Source organism: Podarcis muralis, chromosome 1 (genome assembly GCF_964188315.1).
Source record: "Podarcis muralis chromosome 1, rPodMur119.hap1.1, whole genome shotgun sequence".
In the NCBI taxonomy this organism is placed as follows: domain Eukaryota; kingdom Metazoa; phylum Chordata; class Lepidosauria; order Squamata; family Lacertidae; genus Podarcis; species Podarcis muralis.
In genome coordinates, this window is record NC_135655.1 from 117,585,840 (window position 1) to 117,610,597 (window position 24,758).

At 41.7% G+C, this 24,758-nt stretch overlaps 1 protein-coding gene and 1 non-coding gene across 2 annotated transcripts in view; both read right to left on the reverse strand.

Annotated features, from left to right (window-relative positions):
* The window catches only part of UBR3 (ubiquitin protein ligase E3 component n-recognin 3), a 93,057-nt gene that overhangs the window by 13,969 nt on the left and 54,330 nt on the right, over positions 1 to 24,758 (reverse strand). Inside the window, exons 25-31 of the mRNA XM_028750120.2 lie at positions 22,186 to 22,335; positions 21,266 to 21,399; positions 18,594 to 18,704; positions 16,430 to 16,630; positions 15,417 to 15,553; positions 9,224 to 9,309; positions 762 to 870 (exon numbers count right to left, since the gene is read on the reverse strand). Of these exons, the coding sequence (XP_028605953.2) occupies positions 762 to 870; positions 9,224 to 9,309; positions 15,417 to 15,553; positions 16,430 to 16,630; positions 18,594 to 18,704; positions 21,266 to 21,399; positions 22,186 to 22,335 (928 nt within the window). The remainder of the gene's footprint in view (positions 1 to 761; positions 871 to 9,223; positions 9,310 to 15,416; positions 15,554 to 16,429; positions 16,631 to 18,593; positions 18,705 to 21,265; positions 21,400 to 22,185; positions 22,336 to 24,758) is intronic.
* LOC114585759 (small nucleolar RNA U3) lies at positions 23,450 to 23,604 on the reverse strand. The gene has a single exon (XR_003703981.2). It is a non-coding gene; the product is annotated as a small nucleolar RNA U3 (small nucleolar RNA).

The following is a 24,758-nucleotide window of genomic DNA, read 5'->3' on the forward strand; positions in this document are numbered from 1 at the left end:
TTAAAAATTGCTCTGTCATTTATTAAAAGCCTAAGCAACTTGTTCACCGTGACACTGAAAACTGTCTTTTATAAAGTCTGTTTGGAATATGGAAATGAACCACCCTGCTAATCCCTTCAACGCATATGAGGAAGGCAGATAAGTGTGGCTTCCCAAAACACTGCTACAGAAGTAGTTAAGAAAAAGCAACCTAATGTAAAGTCTGATAGTGATAAAGCAAAATGATTGAAAAGAGAATCAAACTGCACCATGCTGCAGGCATAAACAATCTATAACTATCAACTGTATTATATTCCAAGATACTGACAAATTAGTTACCCGATGTGTGTGTTTGCATGTTTTTCTCTCCCTCCCTCTCTCTCTCTCTCTCTCTCTCTCTCTCACACACACACACACACACACACACACACACACACACTGAACCCCCATTGAGCATAAAGGGACTTTCCTTCTGAGCAAAATGCATAGGATTTTGCTGCACAATGTAGTTTTAAAAGAGAAGAGAAAGTAAACATGAATAAATGCGTGGCTTAAAAAATGAATATGGTCTCCAAATCTTTACTAGTTGAAAAAAATGGATGGAATAATTGTTTGGGTATAAAAGGTTTTTGGATAGGGTAGGTGATGTGAGCTCTCTGTTTCTAACACTGCAGCAAATTCAGTCCCTTAAAACGGTATGTTCAGCAGAGATACACTGCTCCACTTGGTGCCTCACAAGGTTAAAACGTTACAGAGAAATTGGTCTATAGAACTGTACTTACTGCAGACTCTCGTCATTCTGCATCAATTGGGTTAGTTTCTTCCATGGGTTGTAAGCAGAATCAATGCTGTAGAGTCGCATGTGCATAGCCAACACATGAAACAGCTGATCTGAATGGATAAAGGGAAACAACTAATGAGTTAATTATTTGGTTGAATGAAATTAAAATATTTCATAGTCCTTTGCAACCGATTGTTTCATTTTCTAGATTACTGTAGCCCCCTAACTCATTACCAGCTGTTAATATTTGACAACCCAATCCGCTCTAGCTGGCTTTAGCATGCACCAAGAGCCATGTAATAGATAGTGTGGTGGATTTAGAACGGGAAGACCCGAATTCATATCCTACATGAGCTACGCAATTTACTGGACGACCTCAGACAAGTCACCATCTCTTAAACTTAATGTCCCTCACAGGATGCTGCAAAGATAAAAATGGGACAAGCGCTGCTACGTAAGCCACCCCGAGCACTTTGGAGAAAGGGGCAGGATACAAATATAATAAATCAAAAGTTTTACATTGCAATTGCTCGAGTCACATCCATGCAAGAAAAGGAAATGAGGCTGAACCATGGTGTTCAGCAGCTTCCCAAAGGTTTCTGCAGGTGAGATTCAGTGGCTTAATAAGGGCTAGGGCTACGCCTTCCCTAGAGCGCTGCCATTACACAGCAAATCACCATTTCTATATCCATTCAAGAGGCAAATTCTATTATCAGTTTTCAGTGTGGGGTTCTCTTTCGGATGGAGTCTTAAGCACTCTCTCTTTACAGCAACACTGAATAAAGTAATACAGTAATAAAAATGCAACCGATGATAAAGTACGAGAAATGCAACAGAATGTCACACACAGTACTTTTCTTGGTGTATATATAGCTAATCTGGTATCTCATACAGAGGTGGCTGTATTTTGGTGCAGAGAACAGTTTATTTCCCCTTGGGGATCATTTGTAACCAAATGAGCCAGTTTAAAGAGAGACATTTCCTAAATTACACGACTGCCGAGTCTTAGATCTTGTCTAGATCTACAGAACCAGACTGATGAGAGGAGAGCCTTGCAAAATTAATCCAGATGAGGAAATCTACGACTCATAATTGCTCTCTTCTATTCGAGCCAGGCTGCCACAATGCAGGCATGATCATTAGAGTTGCCCCGTGTTATGGGATCACCTGCCATGTTTTGAATTTCTTTTTGCATGCTTCTTCAAAACTGAATCTATAATGGGAAAATACACATTTTTACACAATTTTTAATTCCTTCAAAGAGCAGTTGGTTTTTCTTGATTATTTCACGATACCATCATTTTAGTTGACAGTCAGCTCATAGTCAATCTACCATTTCCACGCCCAAAGAAGTTTTCGTATGTATTTCCTTTGCAAAATATAAATCCTTTATTGCTCACGCTTTCATTTATTTACTATCTCTCATTTCTGTTCTTCTATCCCTGGCTACCAGCTGAACAGACCAGGAGATACCACATTTAAATATAAATCACAAGAGGAATTAATTTATTTTCCACAAATAGACAATTATTCATAGGCACTTGGGAGGCCAAAACAGCCTCATGCTTATGTCAGCTGATTTTAGCAGAGCTTGAGGGCTGTAATTAGTTCCTGGGGTTTGGGAAATAATTGAAGGCGCAGATGACATTGGAACTGATTGCCGTCACCTGTTTTCTGAATCAGATGCAGCGAATGAGGGCAAAACAAGTTTCCTGGCAAAAGACTGGCATTTTTATTTATTTATACTGACAGTATTATCCTACATATGTCTATTTTGAAGTCTATGAGGAAAAAATACTGAATTATGTTGCAAAAATGGTATTGAAGCTGCAGTAAAAACATTCCCTTCCCTAGTGTTTATGTTTATATATATATATATTATACCATTCATGTTGTTGTTGTGGAAACAGAAAGCACTAGCTAGCAGAAAGGAGTTCAGCAAAGGTTTACGTGTTGTGTACACTAAACCATGGTTTGACAGTACGTGCCGTGACCAAAGGGCTTCAGCTTGCGGGTTGTACACTATTTTCTCCCTCTCCTTCCATGCGATGCAATTTCTGCACCTTCATCCAGGGCCTTAGCAAACCACAGCTTGCATTTTCATCCAAATCAAGGAAACAGCGGTTTGCTCAAACATAGGTTGCCCACTTAGAGCTGCAGTGAGACAAGATACTCTTATTTTAAAAGTTGTTCAGGGAGTAAAAAGATCACTGGACACCTGAGAGCTTATGCTGTTGTCCCAACTTCATGTACCAGGATGCACCCATACATTTCATTAGGCAGGACATACACCTATTTCAGGTGAATGAAACAGGACAGGTGATAAGTTAGCTCATCAGGACCTAAGAAAAGAGGAACTTCGTCAGCTTCATAGCATCCCCTCCCCCAAAGAATCGCTATGCCCTCTGGGCAGGGGGTTTGACCTAGCCACCCCATGTATTTGTGGTGACCACTGAATTTCTGGAGGCCTACCATCATAATTTATGCATTTTAGGAGGAGTGCAATTGACAATTCCTAGCGTATAAAGGAACAGAGGTAAGACCAAGCAGGCATCTTCACAACTACATGTCCTGGGTTGGGTTCCATAATTGTTTGCTGTTTTGCATTTGTCAGTATGTTTATTAGTCTATTGCCTGCTAACCTTTAGCTCTCTATTTCTATATCGGGGATTATTTGTTATTGAATTTTTATAATGTATTTCTGGCGTCTGATGACATAAGTGACAATCCAGGAACTCTCTCTACAAGCCCAGCCCTGCTTAAGAGTTGAGGGAGTTTTCTGCAGGCAGCTGTTATAAAATGGAGTGAAGTTCTCAATTTTGAAGAGGTGCCCCTAATTAGTCACTAAATTAAATCCCTACACACACACAACGATAAAAGCATTGCATGTGGGAAAACCAAGGTTTGAACAAACCGTAGTTTCCTTGGTATGGATGGAAAGGCAAGCTTTGGTTTGCTGAAAATTCAGGTGTAAGGTAAAAATTGTGTGTAGAAGGTGAGGAAGTAGGGAGGGCCTGAGACTTGTGCATGTAACACCAAATCACAGGAACACAGGGAACTGCCTATGTCAGATCACTGTCCCTCTGTCTCAGTACTGTGAAACTGATGGCTCGACTCCCCAGGGTTTCAGATGACATTCCCACTCCTACCTAGAACAAAGTTGTCCAAATAAGCCTTTTCTCAGCTTAGTTAAGTAGAGCTACTTCCACCAAAGATAACTGTCAATTTAAACATGGAGACAGCAGTCCCAGATTCATTTACCTGGGTACAGCTCCCATTGCACTCAATGGGGCTTACTTCTGAATATATGTGCATATATTGCACTGTTCAGTCAGAGAGATATTAAATCCTGGCACCTCACAATGTGGATGCCAACCAAACAGCGCCATTCCCGTACAGTCTCTATTTATTCCAGTGCTGCTTCTGCAAAATTCCCTTTACTTGTACATTATCCTTGTAAATTGTAGCTTTTCTCTTTTAGATAGTGAAGAATTTGCACAGGTGCATTTTGGTTCCCTGGCAGCATAACAAAAGAAAGAAAGATTGCTTCTCTGGGCCTAGCAAATGCAATCTTACTCACGCTAAGATCATTTCAGTATTAAATTAGCTTTATTCAGGTCACCCTCTAAGACTAACAACCATAAAAGCTAGCTAAACTGAAGACACAGTTACCTTGCTTCTAGAGAAAATTTATATATTCTATAATTGTTGCAAAACAAAAATGATTCTCTAGATTAGAATTTAGTTCTGCTGTTCTATCACTGGACAGAAACAAAAAGACTAACATTGCCCCCTAATGGGAACACAGCAGCAAAGGAAAGGATGAGAACTGGACCTTTAACAGTGTTCATAGTTTCAAAAAAAAAACCCCAAAACATTTATGTTTTCACAAATAAGAGATGGCTAGCTGTTTTTTTCTACTCTGCAAACATTTTTTTTTTTTTTTTTTTTTTGCTTACTTTAATGTTATGGTGCTTAGCATTCACTTATATCAGCATTATATACTGTATACACAATACAGAGCAGAAAGTCACTATAGCTGTGCAGATGGTAGTCCGATATTGACCAAAGGACAATTACCGTATTTTTCGCCCTATAGGACGCACTTTCCCCCCTCCAAAAATGAAGGGGAAATCTGGGTGCGTCCTATGGGGCGAATGCAGGCTTTCACTGAAGCTTGGAGAGCGAGAGGGGTCGGTGCGCACCGACCCCTCTTGCTCTCCAGGCTTCAGGAAGACATCTGCAGCCTAGGCAGCCCTGCGGGAGTTCCCGCAGGGCTGTCTAGGCTGCAGATAGCAGCCTGCTTCCCGGAGCGTCGGGCGCCCTGAAAGCAGAGCGCCCGGCGCTTTGGGAACACATCCGCAGCCTAGGCAGTCCTGCGGGAGGTCCCACAGGGATGTCTACGCTGCAGATAGCAGCCTGCCGCCCGGCGGGCGGGGCGCCCTGAAGCAGAGCACCCCGCGCGCCGGACAGACATCCGCAGCGTGGGGAGCCCTGCAGGAGTTCCCCGCAGGGCTCCCCACGCTGCGGATAGCAGCCTGCCGCCCAGCGGGCGGGACGCCCTGAAGCAGAGCGCCCCTCGCGCCGGGCAGACATCGGCCAGCCCCACAAGCTCGGGGGACAGCAGGGAGGCGCAGCGCCGCCATCCCGCTGTTCCTCGACCTGGTTTTGGGGGGGAAATAAAGGAAAAAAATTTTCCCTTTATTTCCCCCCAAAAAAACTAGGTGCGTCCTATGGGACGGAGCGTCCTATGGGACAAAAAATACAGTAGTACCCCCAAAATACTCTACTGCCACAGTCAATCCTCCCCACCCCACAAAAAACCCACAAGATGCATATCAAGAACAAGCATGAGCACAAACCCCAGTTCATTTTAAACTATGGTTTAATTTAATCTGGGCCGTACTATGGGTCAATGGAAAGCAAGATACAGAAACAGAAACACTTGACAGTACAGTCCAAAGCGTGTTTTCTCAAAAGTTCGTCTGACTAAGAGCAATTGGGCTTTAGTCTCTAGTAAGAATGCCTAGGACAGGCTTCCTCAACCTCGGCCCTCCAGATGTTTTTGGCCTACAACTCCCATGATCCCTAGCTAGCAGGAACAGTGGTCAGGGATGATGGGGACTGTAGTCTCAAAACATCTGGAGGGCCGAGGTTGAGGAAGCCTGGCCTAGGATTACATCTTGGGTTGCAAATTTTGTATTTGTGGTTGTTGTTTTTACAGTCCGATCCCTTACACACAAAGTTCCAAGTATGTAAAGCCTAAATCACATGTAAACTCCTTTTCAAGGATAAATGAACCCCTGACACCAGCCTAATGGCGCATTCACACATGACACAGAGGCGGCATTCATACATAAAGCTAAAGCATAGTTTAGCACTATATAGCTCAGTGGAAAGAAGCCCACACTAAGCACTGGAGGAACAAGCTGAGGCTTCAGAAGCTGAAACAGCCAATAACTTTCTTTGAAACACCAGCATTCTGGCCTCTGAGTACTAGGGGAAACTTAAACCCAGCCAAGGACATCTTGCATCTAAGGGAGAACTATAGTTCATATTTGTTTTTAAATATAAAGGATTCTATCTAACTAAGTTATACCCAGAGCAAACCAGTTACTCATGTCCATTGAATTCAACAGGCTTCAAGTATGACAAATGTTGGCTATCACCCAAAACTAATAGAAAATTTATAAACAGCTCTGTTGGAAGGCAATGAGACTCTTAATTTCAGAGTCGTGGGTTTGTGCCCCACATTGGGCAAAAGATTGTGCTTGAAGACTTGCAAAATTCAAAAAGCAATTACAAGCTTTCCTATAAGAGCTGACAATAATGGAGATTACAGTCACTCTTTTTGGCTTTCCTGAAACCAATAAAGATCAGCAGATTATGTAGTATTAGACTACCAGCTTGCTGTGTACTATGTCTAAAACACACCTGAAGTTCCAGGCCTTAAAAAGGAGCCATTTAAATAGCTAGATTTAGTTCACTGTTCTTGTCACCCTGTCTAAGCCAACAGCTACATTAATCATTCCTAATTTTACTTCTCAGCGTACAGCTGCCCCCTCCGCGCAATCTTCTAAAACAGCACTTGACCTATTTGCTCCCACATTTTCACTGACACTCGCAGCTGTAAGAGCTCACCTGGGACACCATATTCCATATCTAATCAACAAACTTTACAATTGTTACAAGACTCATGCAGAACACTGTACTCAATCACAAGGGGGAGAGAGAGAGAGAGAGAGAGAGAGAGAGAGAGAGAGAGAGAGAGAGAGACCTCATTACGCAAAATTCAAGAAAATGACTGAAAGATCTATGGGAGTAAAGATCTGCAAGGATTTTCATTGGGCTGTACTTGAACAGAAGCATGTTGTTGAGAGTGTAACAAAACGGCCCTATCCCAGTCAATACAATAAGTGTATCACAGATTTGAATCTAAACAGGGAGAAAGCAAATTAAAAAAATTCAAAATTAAGCTTCCGATCAATTCTATTACTTAAATATATAGTTGAGATAAGCAGCTACAATGGAAGGTATCATAACTGGCAGAGCTGCAAAGAGATTGAAAACTTCCATTTCCTTTTTAAAACCAGAGTTTATTTGCAAATCTTTATCCTTATATCAGAACTGGCAAAACTCTAGTTAGTTTAAAGTGTGGCTCATGATCCTGGCTTGTTACAGCAACCACAGTTTGAACTAACCAGAACCGCCACCACCAGTTCAGATATAACAATGAAGTCCAGGAAGTCGATGCTTCCAATCTCCTTGCAGCTGTACTGGAAGAGGATGGGTGTGCAAGCCTGAAGCTCACTTTTGTTCATACATGTAGTATATCAAACCATGGTTTAGCATTACATATGAAGTGGACCACCCTGACAAAGAAGCCCACCCTGACAACTTTGCTTTGTACTGTAGTTAGTGGCACCAAGTTATATTTCTTCTTCTGCCAGCCTTGCTAGTTCTAACCCAGCTGGAACATCTAACTTTTCAACCCTGCTGCCTGCTTTGCAGCCTGTTTACAGCTCAGCTTTTTGACTGAAACAGGCTGATGCTTCTAGCTCCTGGTTGGATATTTCTGTTAATAGAGGATACATTGGGCCACAGGGAGGTTAGGCTGACCTCAACCAGAGCCAGGGCTTTTTCGGCTGTGGCCTTGATCTGGTGGAACGCTCTGTAAAAAGAGACTAGGGCCCTGTGGGACTTGACATCATTCCACAGGGCCTGCAAGATGGAGCTGTTCCACCAGGCCTTTGGCCAAGGCATAGTCTGACCCCTTCCCTTTAGTAATCCTCATAGAACTCTAGCCCAATGGTTGCCATGAATTTGATTCTGAATTGATTTTAGAATGAATTGATTTTAGAATGCTGTGTTACTTTTATTGTTGTTAGCCGCTCTGAGCATGGCTTCGACTGGGGAGGGCAGGATAGAAATAATAATTATTATTATTATTATTATTATTATTATTATTATTATTATTATTACCTTCTCCCTTCCACACATGGTGGGAATCCTCACAAGCATGCAGCTAAGCCCCACACATACAATGCATGATATAAAGTCCTCTGGCCATTCTCAGCAATCCAAGGACCTCCCACACTTTTTGTAATCTAATAGCCTCTATAGGTGGACAGTGCAAGTACAAAGTGAGGAAAGGTCTACATCCTACTAGATGGCAGAAAGGGAGGTCCTTGTGTTTACATGTGTCCTTAGAAAGTTATCCACTTCATAAAAACGGTCAATCTATACAGCCCTAAGTTGTACTACCAAACCGAAATACCGTCATACCTTGGAAGTCGAACGGAATCCGTTCTGGAAGTCCGTTCGACTTCCAAAACGTTTGGAAACCAAAGTGTGGCTTCTGATTGGCTGCAGGAAGCTCCTGCTGCCAATCGGAAGCCGCGGAAGCCCCGCCGGACGTTCGGCTTCCAAAAATAGTCACTTCTGGGCTTGCAGTGTTTGGGAGCCAAAACATTCGAGAACTAAGCTGTTCGAAAACCAAGGTACGACTGTACCAAATAAACCACATGAATTAAACAATGAAGCTGTCTAATACGCAGTCCGCTGTAACGTTAGAAACATTGCCACACACATCAGTCTAGTTTGAGTTGACATCATGGATCTTTAGGGCATATCGGTTCATATCCCCATATGAACTGAACCAGACCCTTAGAAGATAATATGGAATGCGCTCCCCAGAGAAACTCAGCTGGCGCCTTCATTACATATATTTAGACACCAGGCCAAAACATTTCTCTCCAACCAGGCATTCAGCGGATTAACACTCTTATGGCCTTTTAAATGTGTTTGTGGGAGGGGGGTTATTGGTTTGTTTTACTACGTATTTTGTGTTCTCATTTTGTATGTTTATGTTGTGAACTGCCCTGCGATCTTTGGATGAATTTAATAAATAAAAAATAAATATTTAAATCAATCTAAATTAAATTGAGACAACTTTATACATACGTAAACACGATCTCTTCCCAGCTGTGCTTGCACCTCCTAGGCACAGATTGCCTCCCCGGTGAACCAGTTCAAGTTCCAAGTTGGTCCTGAATAAAAAGAATACAGTAGGTTATATGTAAATTATCTAGAGGTTTTAAAGAAATGAAACTGCCCCTGTACGTTTCCCTTCACTTTGATCAAGGCTGGTGCATCTATTCTATTCCCCCCCCCCCTTTTTAATATTTTGCAACCAGAAGATTTGGTAGAAAGAGGGTCTCTCGACCTATACACCCCAGTGCATAATCCAACAATAACTCTTAAATATTGTCATTTATGCAACTTTCAAAAGTAGCTTACCACGGAGTATGGGTGTGACTACTGCAAACGTATTTCTGTAAATATATATTTGTGACGCCACCCACCAGCTATTGCATTACTAGGAGAAGTCTCAGCCTCAAATACGCACAGAACCCTCCCCATGAAAAATGGGCAAGACAGTATTTGACAAAGTCTCTCCAGAGCCACCTGATTTTAAGCTGCCTAGATTCTCCAGAGCTATTCAGGAAGCTGAGCAGAAACCTGATTTCTCTCAGTGCTTTAAATTTCTAGCCAACAGCTCAATCAATTGCTATTTCCTTCGCACAGTGAGAAGGAGTAAGAGGGAGGAGAGAGGGAAGAGGTTTTGTCACTTTAACAGACCCCCTTAGGTGGGCTGTGTTAGCCACTAAACTGCGGCATTACACTGAGTACGGCTAATCAGAAGAACGCAGGGAAGCTGGAAGTATTTCATTCAAAGCAAAATATTTTGCAAAGATTCCAGCTGCATCAGTCAGAAGATGACTTTCTTTGCAGAATGTTTGTTAAAATATATTAGCACATTACTAAAATAGTAACGTTTCGAAATATTAATATCCCTAAGTTTGCAGTGGCTTATGTCACCCATTTTTGAAGGAACGCTTTAATCCTCCCTACTCCAGGAAAAAGCAATTTAACATTGATAATGTTTGGGCTCTGAGCTCCATCTGGCTGCTGCTGATAAGGCCATCCACGTGACAAGGGAATTTTCCACTCTTCGGGCGATTTGCAGCGCTTGCTGAACTTCTAAAAAGCTACCAGCAAAGAAGCTGGGACACGAATTTCGTATTAGTGGACAGAAGAGGAAACACAGATCACAGGTTAATTCACTGTGGAATATTAATGAGACAAGTGTTTATTTGCACACCTTTTTCATTTTTCTAATTTACTGCCTCGAGTAAAATCGCCTGCACTTACTGTACGAAAAATATTTGCTTAACGGTTATTGGAAATCTTTTAAGCAGTCCATTTTGTCAGATGTCAAAGGTTTCTCACCTTTGCTTCTCAGCAAAACATTCACGTCCGGTGTAAAAACAGACACTAACACCCAAGACAACTTCAAGAATTGCTCTAAATGAACAAGACATACTTGATGTGGCAAAAATGCCTTCCACAGATATGTAGGAGGTGGCCACTGAAATTGCGTGTCTCGTTCTACAGCAGTTGAAAGTCACTCACTTCCAAAGGGTTTAGTCTTCATCATTGCAGCAAGGACACAAGTCCTCTGCTGTGAGATGTCACTCTCACAGTGAGAGAGAGAGAGAGAGAAAAAGCTCAACAACTCTGACAATGGGTACATCACTGCCAGTTTTTTAACAATGTGAGTAGATTGCAGACTCTTGGAAGTTGGCTGCCCCTGACTTAGTCTAATGCAAATAAATTCATTTTGGATGTGCTTCCAAACATTCTCCTCCATATGGCTCCAGAGCTTTACTGGACAGTTTTCCCCTGACAGAATATTCAGACCTCACAAAAGCCTGTCTGAATTTTTTATCTCTCTCTGATTTAAGCATGACTTTCATCTGAACCCTCAAATGCCTAAAAGCAGGGGTCAGCAACCTTTTTCAGCTGTGGGCCGGTCCACCGTCCCTCAGACGATGTGGTGGCCAAACTATATTTTTTGGGGGGGAGGGATTAACAAATTCCTTTGCCCCACAAATAACCCAGAGATGCCTTTTAAATAAAAGGACACATTCTACTCATGTAAAAACTAGCTGATTCCCAGACCGCCCGCGGGCAAGATTGAGAAGGTAATTGGGTCGCATCCGGCCCCCGGGCCTTAGGTTGCCTAGCCCTGCCTAAAAGTGATCCCACATGAGTGCAGGGCAAATATTTCCCTCAAACACATTGTTTCCCCTGCAGTGATCCATTCACATGCAGAGAACACAGCACAAAAGTGTTCTCTTAGTAACCAGCTTTTATTGTACTCTCTGCCAGCAATTACATAACTGGATTCCTGTCAGGCATTCATGTCTGCCTGCGCCCTCCTTGAGAAACACTTGGGGACAAGAAGGAATCAAGCTTCCTTTTTCTTAATGTTACACTTCTTAAAATGCTGCTGAAAAGCTTATGGAATGACAATTATATAAATAAACTTAAAATATGTTTTTAATGAGAAACACGTGACCAAATTGAAAGGGTCATAATCAATGTTATGTGAAGACTAATTCTTTTCAAGCTACCCACTCTTAGAAGGCTTTTTTTTAAAAAAAATGAAATGATGTTGATTATCTCTATTATGAATCACACAAAATTTTCCCAAAAAAGGTGTTTGAGAGTTGGAGGAAGATGTTCTTTGATATGTGTCTGAATGACCAGAGTAGGCAGAAAACTCACAACAGCATATAACAATAGCTGTAAGCTTAACTGTTTAGTTTACATGTTTTCTAATATTTATTACTAAAAATTTGTGGTTTTGTGAACAAGCCACAGTGAGTCTCAGAATTGTATGCTCCTTTCTTTTTTCCCCGTTTGCTGCTGCTAGGCAGCAAACAGAAGCAACTGCTTCCACTTTTAAACAGATTTCCCTAATTCTAGGGTCTCAGCAGTGGTTAAGTCAAATACAGAGAACTTGGTTTGTTTAAACTCTGTTTAGTAAGAACAAGTCAGATCCAAACCATAGTTTCAGATACTGGCTCATTCATGGACTTCTGGCCACTAGACTCCTGCTATCGGAGTAAAAGGGCTCAGGCCCAAAGTTAGCTCTCTTGTCCCAACAAAAACCTGAAGCTGGTCCTATAATGATGGGAGAATCAAAACCTACATGTGATATATGAGAAAAATGTTTGAAGGGAGACATCCCCACTAGTCCCTGGCACAAACTTACGCAGTTTTTTAAAAAAATCAATGTACTTTTAAGTTAGGGACGTGGGTGGCGCTGTGGTCTAAACCACTGAGCCTAGGGCTTGCTGATCGGAAGGTTGGCAGTTCAAATCCCTGCAACGGGGTGAGCTCCTGTTGCTCGATCCCTGCTCCTGCCAACCTAGCAATTCGAAAGCATGTCAAGTGCAAGTAGATAAATAGGTACCGCTCCGGCGGGGAGGTAAATGGCATTTCTGTACGCTGCTCTGGTTTCGCCAGAAGTGGCTTAGTCATGCTGGCCACATGACCCGGGAAAACTGCCTGTGGACAAACATCGGTTCCCTTGGCCAGTAAAGCAAGATGAGCGCTGCAACCCCAGAGTCGTTTGCGACTGGATTTAACTGTCAGGGGTCCTTTACCCTTTTTTTTTTACTTTTAAGTTACCAACTTAGGAAGCAAATTAAAAATGCTCTTTTCAAGGCTACTTCAGCTAGATCTTACTCTCCACGAACATTTGATTACGTCTGGTTCTGTACAGTGATTTTTTTCTTCTCTGCAAAGGGTTGTACCGTATGACCTTTAACGACCTCTAAAGTCCACTGATGAAAGCCAGAGTCCTGAAATTCTCTGCTTAACAAAAATGCCCGCTTATGAGAAGAGGCAAGAGGTTTGAGGACTGCAGTATGCGTTTTCCAACCACATTCCGTTCCTAATATTTTTTATAAAGGTCAGGGTATAAAACCATTCATAAATCTTGGGGGCGGGGGGAGGAATCACTGTTCTTTATAGCTTCACTGGATTTCTGAAGGTTCAAGAAAATGCTGCACAAACTTCTGTTGAAAGACCCACATGCCCCAATAATTTTGATGTATTATGCTTAAAAAATGAGATAGGGGGTGGAGGATGCCTTGGGGCACCTCCACTGACTTGTAAAGCAGCTGGTGATGTGTACTGGTGGGGTAGGGGGAACATTAGGTCAAGAGAAGCTTGCAGACGAATGATTAAATTATCGAAGGTGAATGAGTACATGTGTACAACAGCAACTTAATTCAAAACAGGCAAACTAGAAAGAGCTTAATATGGGGGGAGGAAGAGGTAGGCAATAGCCTGGATGGTGGTGGCACTAGAAGAAATCTGGAAGTGACAGTATCTCTGTAACAAAGCAAGGAATTGGAATACTAGTGGTAATCAGTAGGTTGGCTTACAGGGTGAATTAGTTGCTTGCATGGTTTTACAGAAAATAGACTAAGTTATAAATGAAATGAAAATCTGGGGAAACCTTTCCACCATAATCAGCACTCTTATCTGTCAGCTACTCTTCTTCCCACATTTTAAACACTTTGAAGATGGGGGAAGGGAATAAGGAAAACCGCAGTCAAGAAGGCTGATCTCATGTTTTCAGCTTTCTGCAATGAAGGCTTCTGAATGTGCTCAAATGTCTTATCAATGGGAATTCTTTTTTAAAAAGTTCTTCCCAGTGTGTTAATTAGGAAGTATTAGAAATATATATTTCCTGGAGTCAGCAATTTAAGTTTCAAGTATTCCTGCTGATGAGTGAGGAACAGCTGACAAAACAGCTCTCATCTTAACTCTACAAAAACTGCAGTCTTTTATTCTCTCTGGTCTATATGTTACATAAAGGTAAAGGGACCCCTGACCATTAGGTCCAGTCGTGACCAACTCTGGGGTTGCGGCACTCATCTCGCTTTATTGGCCGAGGGAGCCGGCGTTTGTCCACAGACAGCTTCCGGATCGTGTGGCCAGCATGACTAAATCGCTTTTGGCAAACCAGAGCAGCACACGGAAACGCCGTTTACCTTCCTGTTGGAGCGGTACCTATTTATCTACTTGCACTCTGACGTGCTTTCGAACTGCTAGGTTGGCAGGAGCTGGGACCGAACAACGGGAGCTCACCCCGTCGTGGGGATTCAAACAGCCGACCTTCTGATCAGCAAGTCCTAGGCTCTGTGGTTTAACCCACTGCGCCACCCGTGTCCCATATGTTACATAGAGCAATACAAATATACCCATTTGGGCTTGGGCTCAGGGATTTCTTCCACTACCCTCATTTCCAGAACTGCTCTCTGTTCCTACAACAAGGAGGGGGAACCTGAAGATAAATACAGGCCAGCCAGGGGAGTCAATGTGGTCTACTTGGCTGTTTTCCCCCAACTATGCCCATGGATGATGTCTCAGCTGAAGGGCAGGACGACAGGGTTTAATTCTGCATAGGCTGATAAGCAGAGATTCCCGCCCCTTCCCTGCTCCTTTTAAGTTTCACATTTGTCCTGCAAGGCCATTCCTGATAAGGATCTTGCCCAAGGGACCAAAAAAGGTTCCCGATTCCTGCCCTAGAGCTAAGTACAAAATATCTTGTAAGAAGCGCCTGTATTACCTTAAGCAATAAATTGAAAGTTACAGGTCTAAAGTAGTTAAGCACTCTCCGCTGCCTTACATTAAAAATCCAAACATCCAACTATCCAAATTACATAATCATGTTTATGTGTGCACATGTTCATGCATGACCTCCATAGTCAAAGCTTTTAATGTTAATGCAGAAAAGATAAGAATTAGAAGGAAAAGAGACGCATGAAATAGACTCTGCAAGCAACACTTGTGGCTGTAGGTAATAAAGCAGAACTGAGAGCTGTAAAAACCACCTACTTCAGTGTACATGGACAGGATGCCCTGCAGACGTCCAGCACCTTTTTGCAACATAGAAGCTGCAATCAAACCCTGAGCCCCCAAAACACAGGACGGCACCCCCCTTTCACTCCAAGGAAAAGTGGAATGTATGTGTATTTGAACACTGAAGAGAATGGAAAAATTTGCTCAAGTACAAGTGCAAACATTTATCTCAAGGGGAATGGGTGTAACATTCGTTATGAAGAACCTCTGACTCTATGCATGACACTGCCAGAGTCCTCTTCAAAACTCAGTTAGTCAAGGGAGCTTTGCCACGATACAGGAAAAATATCAAGCTTGCAGTTTATTTAACCAAAGAGGTAACAAGTAGTTGACAAACAGGAAGGGACTGTAAAACAGATGTCTTACCCACCTGGCTACAGAATACATGAAAAGAAAGTCATTGTCTGGTGATCCAGGAGACTTGCTATAGTCAGTATATTTCTTCTGGGTAGTACTTTTGATATCCTTCATCACAGACTCCATTTCTTTACTTAAATTGGTTTCTGACTGTAAAAAAGAAAGATGGCTGACTTCACTTAGCTACAGTAAGAGGTGATTACAGAATTAAGACACCCTCGGAAAGTTAAGAATTACTTTTACGAATTACGTAAGTCATACATCAACAGCAGAAATACCGAATTCTACAGAATGAAACTAAATCTAAACAATTATGGAGATGGACGAAGCACTCTTAAAATCCTACAATTATTTCTTGTATACAACAGCCTTGAAGGAGTTTGCCCTCAAAGGCACCATATGCATTTTATATTAAACATATTCAACTAGGCATACATTGGAATAAGTCAATATGAACACAGAATTTTAAAACACTAATACATCTCAAGAAAAAGTACTGTTTTAACATATCTATAACTAAGACTGGAGCACAGTAAAACTTATAATTTTAACAGCACCTTTTTGAATGTCACTGTGAAACTTCAAAATGCATTAAAGTCCTAGTAAAAGGAATAATCTGCACTCTTGATTGACACACTTCAAATGGTTTCTAGTTACAAGTGATTGATGCTTTGTACCATAAAGAAATTATGAGTTCCGTGTAATACAATTCAGTTCTGTATAAGATGCGAAGCTGGAAAGAATGCCTTTTAACGACCAATAAATACATAGACTGAAATGTGGGAGCAAAATGCTCACATAATCATCTCCTATTTTAAAGGTGATGTAACAGAGCTTAACTGTTAAAATGTTAACGTTATTTAAGCTCTTAAGTGCTTAACAGAGAGATGGGAGAGGATATTCAGCTTTAAAATTCTATAAAATGCAAATGAGTTTGGGGAAGAAGAGAGAAACAGAGAATGAAAAGGAATGTTGAAAGATGGAGACAAATTAACAAGGATCTTTCTGCCTTACACTGATGCTTACTGGGAAAGTTCCCAGCTGCTCTTGAAGATCTTCCACTTCCTTTATGAGATCTTGCATAGTCTTGTTACTGTGACATTGCCAAAGGCTCCTCTCCACATTGTTGCCAGGATAACATGGAAGAACGCTGTTAGCAAACTGCCTGCACAGAGGACAAGTAAATTCTCCTTTGTCCACTGAAAAGCCCTGGAGAACCTGGTCGTTCTAAAGGAAATAAAAATACAAATGAATTCATGAAGCGACACTGCTGAGTTCTAGTGACAGCAAGGCCAGAAATAAAAGAACAATTGCTCAGCTACAAGTTAAAGTGTAGTTATTTTTGTAACCAAGCAATTTAATGAATAAATGCTTAATGTTAAGACTTCTAATTATTCAGACAACCTTTTCATCACTGTAATGCAAACACAGAATGCCAGTGCAAGGTCTGTTTGCAGCATAAAATCAACAAGCAGGAGAGGGATGTTAAGGGAAGAGCATGTTGGGGATGGGCCAGGGGGGAGGGCACTTTCTTTTTTTAAGGGTCCTTAATGATAAGTACTATCTACTTGTAAATTATAGCAGCAAATATCCAATTCTCTGTAGACATGGCAACAGCGATTCTCTAGGAAAAGAGAACTGAATAATCATTTTCTTATCCTTGGTATCTGTAACAACCTCAACAAGACACTTGAAAGACTATGGACCGGGTTCAACTAATGTTTGCACTGATGGGTGGCACTGTGGGTTAAACCACAGAGCCTAGGGCTTGCCGATTGGAAGGTTGGCGGTTCGAATCCCTGCGACAGGGTGAGCTCCCGTTGCTCAGTCCCTGCTCCTGCCAACCTAGCAGTTCGAAAGCCGTCAAAGTGCAAGCAGATAAATAGGTACTGCTCTGGCGGGAAGGTAAATGGCATTTCCATGCACTGCTCTGGTTCTCCAGAAGTGGCTTAGTCATGCTGGCCACATGACCCGGAAGCTGTAAGCCGGCTCCCTCGGCCAATAAAGCGAGATGAGCGCTGCAACCCCAGAGTCGGCCACGACTGGACCTAATGGTCAGGGGTCTCTTTACCTTTACCAGTCTCCATAGTGTCACATTGACTTCCTCCCATAAGCTTTTCCCTAAGCCTAATTCTCTCTCTTATACAAGGCAAGGGGAGACATGCGATGCTTTTTAAGCCTAGGGCTTGCCGATTGGAAGGTTGGCGGTTCGAATCCCTGCAACAGGGTGAGCTCCCGTTGCTCTGTCCCAGCTCCTGCCAACCTAGCAGTTCGAAAGCACGTCAAAGTGCAAGTAGATAAATAGGTACCGCTCCGGCAGGAAGGTAAACGGTGTTTCTGTGCGATGCTCTGGTTCGCCAGAGGCGGCTTAGTCATGCTGTGAGATGAGCGCCGCAACCCCAGAGTCATCCGTGACTGGACCTAACGGCCAGGGGTCCCTTTACCTTTTTAAGGGGGGGGGGGACTCTTGTCACAAGCAATGGAGGGCAACACTGGTGGCTAGAAAAAATTGTTACTTTCACAGATTGTCTGTGACTACACTTCCTTTTACAGAATCAATGAGAGCTCAGGTGAGTGAGGCTTTCATCGTGATAAGCACAAAGCAGTTGTTTGTCAGGGACCCCTCTCTTAATTTTTAAGACCACTGGACATACCTTGTCCATGTTGTGAATTGTGATCACTTTTTTAAACTGTTAGATCCCACACCCCATTCCCCATTGCCGTAGAATGGTTGCTGCAAGCCACTTTGATTCGACTATGGAAGTTATCTTATTTGAATCAGTGAGATGACGCCTGGGAAGCAATAATTTAAGCTCCATTGCTGCATCACCTGCACAGCCCATCACTACAGACCATAGTCAGATGTTTCTAACATAGCAGTTCAGCAAATTCAAATGTTACCAAATACAACAGGGGCCGTGTACTGTGAAGCCCATCCAACTTCAGTGAAATAGTACAGCACTGAAAACTTCTTTTTCATGGCCAATACCATAATGCATTATATATGAGAATATTTAGGGCGGGGCATAAAGCACTGCATTATATTTCAAAAAATGGATTTTGCAGCTTGTTTAAAAAATCCAGATGGTACATAAAGGCATCACTGGGATTCTATCGATGTCAACAGCAAAGCCTATAGTACTTAATGAGTAAAAAAGCTCAATATCCAGAAATGTCCATTTTAACTTACCCGCAATGATTCCATGTAGGATTTATGGCAATCTATGTGTAACGTGTGGCCACAGGTTTGTACATACACACCTCCTTCCCAGCCAATTGATACCGATTGCAGACAGGAACTCTTTTAAAAAGGAAAAAAATGGGGGGTAAAAAAAATTCATATATATCTCCACCACCAATTAAAATGTAAATTAATCACAATTAAAATAAATTACATGTAATTGTCTAATTTAAACATAGAATGTTATTCATAAAGTGAAGACCAACGAAGAGCCAGGGCCAAGAAAGTCAGTTTTTTTGTTTAATCCCTAATCATCTATGTGTTTATCAAAAAGTCTTCGAATAAGGTTCCTGTTCAACTTCCAATATATGATGCATATATTTCTGTTACATCTAAGCCTGGTAAAGACCATGACAAATTTTGCAAGTTATAGGCCAATTTCTTTAACTGGAATAGATGTTAGGGTATGAACAGAGATTCTGGCTAATAAGAGTTAAGGCAGTGGTATTAACCGTACTGCATGTGAATCAAGCAAGTTTTATTCAGCATAGACAGGGAGCTCATCACCCAAGATTGGTGACCCAACCGGCTGCTTTAAACAGTCTTAGAACTGATCCAGCTGCACTTATTTCCTTAGATGCTGAAAAGGTCCTGTTGGCATTCACCTGAAAAGTGATTCTCAGCGGATGCTAGGATACCACCAAGGCACTTTATGTTTGCTACTTTGGACAAATTTAGATTTTCTAAAGAATTTATAACGTGGGTTAAAATTTTATACCTCTCACTGAAATCGCAAATAAGCCTGGAAGGATTCGATGGTCTGTGGACCATACTGCCTGGCTACATTTGAACATATTTATTACAGATATCAATTTCATGAGGATACCTATTTGGACATATGAGAGCTTATATGAATTTATGTTTATTTTAAAATGAATGAACTGATTGTTAATGTATAAGAGACATGAACTGCTGCTGGTTTTCCCTATTATTATTATTATTATTATTATTATTATTATTATTATTATACACGGTACTATTATTCTAGAAAAAGAGGTGACGTGAACTTCTCCCTTGTTCTCTTAGAATGGCAATGGCGCACACCTGAGAGGTGCTGCAACTGAGCTCCATTGAGGTTCAGCTGAATAAAAGCCGTGTGTGCGCGCGTGTGTTAAAAAAAATGGGAAAAAGTAACTTTAGAAAAACAGGATTTGTTCCCCTATTCCTTAGCTGAGGTGAACAAACTATTCAAGGGCCTTAACAGAGGTTTCTGTTTCTGCACCAAGAGAAATTTAAGGATTAATTCTTTCCTACTGTGACCATTTTAGCACAATAATGATCTGGAAAGCTGAAAGAAAGCAAAAACATTTGATCCAAGTAATATTTGAGTTGGACTATACTTTTTTAAAAAAATCATAGAGTAATCCAGTTTCCTAAGTGGGAGGATTCCCAGTGCACAAGATGCTGTATTTCAGAATTGCTAATAAAGTGCTCTGCTAATAGGTACCAAGGCACTTCAGATCTTTTCACACAATCAAATGCATGTTTAACTAAACAGTAAAAATGACTAAAACGTTTGAAATGTATGAAAATGTTCTTTGTGTGCAGTGGGTTATGCATGCACCCCAAACTATTCATTCATTGGTTGGCTAGAAAGGAAGCAATGCTTTTAGATTTTAGATTACAATTTAAGTAAATTCTGGTTTTATGGGAATATTTTAACTAGATGTAGTAACAAGGTCTACCTGCTAGTTGTTGAAAAGTCATGTTTCGTGCTTCCCATTTGCTCTAAGGAAAGGATATAAGGATGTGAAATTATTGTGTTTCCCCTCTACAGAAGGAAATGTTCTTGCATGTAGCTTTGCTCCTTTCAGCAAACAATGTAAATGAGAAGTAGTAGATATGGCAACAAAGTGAAGCAGAAAATGACACCTGATTTCTTAGTGCGACACTCCAAACATTTTTAAAAATTCCTTCAGTTGTATACTCATTTCACAAACAAGGAGTTGTAATCAGGACCCAGCCAAATTCTCCATTCCATTTGTAGGTGACAAATGATGTGGAACAATTTCAGTATTTATTTTTTTCTGAACTACAACTACTGGGCCCTGAAACAGTTTGCCAGGACAACAGTGGACTCCTCTCTCCTTTTTTGTGTGCAAACATGCTTGTATAGTTCAAGAGACGTTCTTAGGAGGAAATGTGATGATGGTCAGGGCTCTGTTCCATCACTGCTGGATGGAACGTCAATAGTTTTTAAACAGGGTTGTGTTTTTTGGAAGGAGAAGAAAAGGAAGAGGAAGAGGAAGAAGAATGGAGATGAAATCACTGGCATAAAGAAGTGCTCTCTCTTTTTCAAACTGCACTCCTCTTCTGGGAGACAAAATGCCCTTAAAACTGCTGCTTTGCCACAGTCCTAATTGTGACACTGATAAACAACTATTTTCACTGCTGAGCAAGCATTTTAACATACATGTCCTAAACTGAACAGGGTGCACAATCAGAGACACAGGTTCTCGCATCCCTGTGGAACACTCACAGAGATCGTTTGAAGTTATTTGTAGTTGCTATTAGAATTCAAAGAAGTTGTAAGAAAAATTATAGCAGTTAATACAGCTAAATATTTAAACGAAGCGCAAGAAACAGAACACCATCGCAACATGCTGCTGCAGAAAACTTACATCTTTAAAGAAGTGCTGTAAAGTGGCAAGGCGGGCTTCATACACTGCCGCACACGTATCCCAAGGGTAAATCTGCTCCTTTTCAGAGGTTGGCAGCTTCTTGGGCTCAGTAGTATTGCGGCATTGCCCCAAAACTGCAGGGAGAAATAATGTCATCAGCAGCAGAGCGGGAAACGAAGCGCAACTGAAGTATTTCTACTTTTTAGCCACAGGTCACATCCACACACCATATTCTCCCAGCAGGACACACACTCTTGCCTGGCTAGGTCCATGGCTTCCTAACCAGTGATTTTTGCTGGCAGAAACGTGTTTGCAAAGTGTGATAACGCACCTTGCTTTCCTGGATAGCAGGTGGAGAGGGTGTGTGCATGGATAGATACCTCTGGCTTCTGCATGGTCTAGAACGCGGCGTCCAGTGCAAAGGTAAGAATCATGTCTGTTGCCCCACCGACTAGTGTCTCTGACCCTGTCCATAAGGGGCATGTGGAGGTTGCCATGATGGGACACACAACCCTCAGGGAGAAAAAGCTTCCTCGCTTTGGTTTTATACAACAAAAAGCTCAAGAATACAGTCATACCTCGGGTTGAAGCAGCTTCGGGATAAGTATTTTCGGGTTGCGCGCTGCGGCGACCCGGAAGTAACGCTCACGCATGCGCACATGTCGCATTCATGTGTGGAAGCGGCGAATCATGACCCGCGCACATGCAGATGCGGGTTGCGTTCACTTCTGGATGCAAACGGGGCTCCGGAATGGATCCCGTTCGCATCCAGAGATACCATTGTATAACCATGTGAGATGGCCGTATGTACACTTTTCTTGCAGCTCCTTTGAAGTGCAGCAAACGCTAGCTGCCGTTAAAATATTCTCAGATATCTACCTATCTTCTTCCAACTCAGTAAGCTGTTTCTTCAGCCCTACCTGAAGAGGCCTGTAAGAGCACAACTAATCCAGCCGGTCGCTCCTCAGTGGAAGGGCCGCTCTGTCCACAAATAACACAATCATACACAGCTTCAGGGACATGCTGTTCGGCTGTTGCTATCTCCATAGCAATTTCTGCATCTGGTGACTCTAAAGATCAGAGGAAGGAAACTGTATTAGTGAAGAACTGACACTCTCATAAGTGGGTAAAATGCAAGGTAGGCCTGTCAGTTGGATCATTATACCAATTATAAAATGCAGCGTGTTACTATTTTCCACCTAAGGATGGCACATATATTTAATTTTGTCCACACTGAGCTTTATCTCCATGCTACTATAAATCATGTTTATATTATACACACACACACACGAGAGAGAGAGAGAGAGAGAGAGAGAGAGAGAGAGAGAGAGAGAGAGAAAAGCATGTTCCTTGCAATATTTGGGTGGTAGGACAAACTTGCCCCCACCTCCACTGCAGGAAGTGACTGAGAAGCTGCTGCATCGGCCAGTTTTGCAATCTATATAGCTGCAGCAAACTTATGTACACAAAAGAAAAGAAAAATGCACATCAAATAAAACAACCACCACCATCACTGATTTAGTAATTAATGTGGAGGCATTGGAATATTCTATGTGTTTCAACTCAATAGCCCCTTATCTATCTAACTCCTGTTTTTTCAATCCAAACTTTGCAAAGTTGGGACCTGGCATGAGACAACGGATGAGAAAAACCAGAAAAACATTTAGAAAGCATCACGTGGGATGTTTCTCTCACTGAGGGACTAGAACAGGGGTGAGGAACACTTACGGCCCGGTGGGCCAGATCATTATCTGTCCCCACCCACTTGGACCAACTTTGGCAGGGGAGTGAGACAACCCACCGGCCAATAAACCCATGTAATCAGATAAATTATAGGTGGGTTGTTCTGCCCACCTGTCAAAGTCCTATGCAAGGTGCTACTGAAGTCCCCAACTGCCAGCTGGTTGCCAGGAACCACAGCCCAAGGAGCTTTGCCAGCTCTATGGTGAGCAAAACCCCAAGCATTGGGTAGGCAAAACTGCTTTCTGCGGAGATTGGCTGCACATTCAAGTCCCTGACAGGGAACTCCATTATCACAGGCAAGGAGAAAAGTGTAACCTTGGCCACAGGGAAGATGCTGTTTTCCTTTAGTTTCTTAATGGCAATGCTGCCAAAATCTAGGGGGGAAACCAGGGAGCAGGAAGAAAAAGAAGCATATTGTCTTTGACACTTAAGATTATTGTTTTTGACACTATATGCACTTTTACCACCACCCAGTGGCAACTGGAAGAACAACAGATGAAATGAATACGGTAGTTTTCATGTTTAAAAACCAATTCATTTCTATATTAATTTCTCTAGTTATGTACTATAGAAGTGATCCCTGAAAGTATAGCCTTTCCATATTAATTTCTCTCAGGGAAGCTAGACATTATGTAAATAGGAAATAGGAAAACAACATTTCTCCTGTATGTTTTCAACCTATAAAGGAATTCAGGTCACCGTTTCCAAAGATAAAAAAGAATCCATTAGGAATCACTAAAAAAAAAAAAAAGCTTTTTAACGGCTTTGGAAATATAATGGCAAGTATTTTCAATTGAGTATTGAATATAAAAACATTCAAATGTTAAGGCTTGCTGTGACAAGAGAAGTCAACCACACTATACAAATCAATCGCCAATCTACAGAATCATAGGATATATCTCTGTATAGAAAACAATTCATTATTGTTTTAACCATTACATCTGGTTACCCCTCCAGCCACAGGATGCACAGCCATGCAGAAGGAACTTCCTGCGCTGAGTATTCCTGTACTTTGACAGATTATTAAAATGTGTGTTTCAACTTTTCCTGCTGAAATCAATAGGATTTGAATACGCAATGTTTCGATTACTAACTACATAACAGCAGGACCAAAGCAACAATAAGGAAGTCACCTCAGTTGTTCAGTATAGGAAAGGAGCAAGCATCTTCAATAATATCACTGATTTATTAGGCAATTGCTATAGCTGCATAAAACTGATTAAATCAACCACTTAACTAAAGCTAGCATATCTTGTTAAAGTGTCCTGATTGCTGTAGTGCATGAAAACAGCACACGGTGAGCTACTTTAGATTTTGGCACAAAATCCGTGTGCTGTTTAATAACAGGTTTTTTAAAAAAAGTTTTCCAAACCAGATTTCAAAGCCACTGCAGTACCGGCCTAAATTAAGAACTTGAATATATTACTTTAAATATAGCAAATGCATAGTTCATAGTTATGCAGTTAGATCATACAGGCTGGGGGTCTAGCTAAAAGGCTACAGCAGCTCAAAAACAGTATGTGAAAGCGTTATTATTAATTAGAATTAGTGGACTCATGATCACAGCTTTATTATAAGAGAAGGGAACATTCTCAATGGTTCAGAAATAGCCATTATTTTCCATTATGACCTTTAAAACGGCCTTGGCCCAGTATACCTGAAGGAGCGTCTCTACCGCCAACGTTCAACCCGGACACTGAGGTCCAGCGCTGAGGGCCTTCTGGCAGTTTCCTCACTGTGATAAGTGACG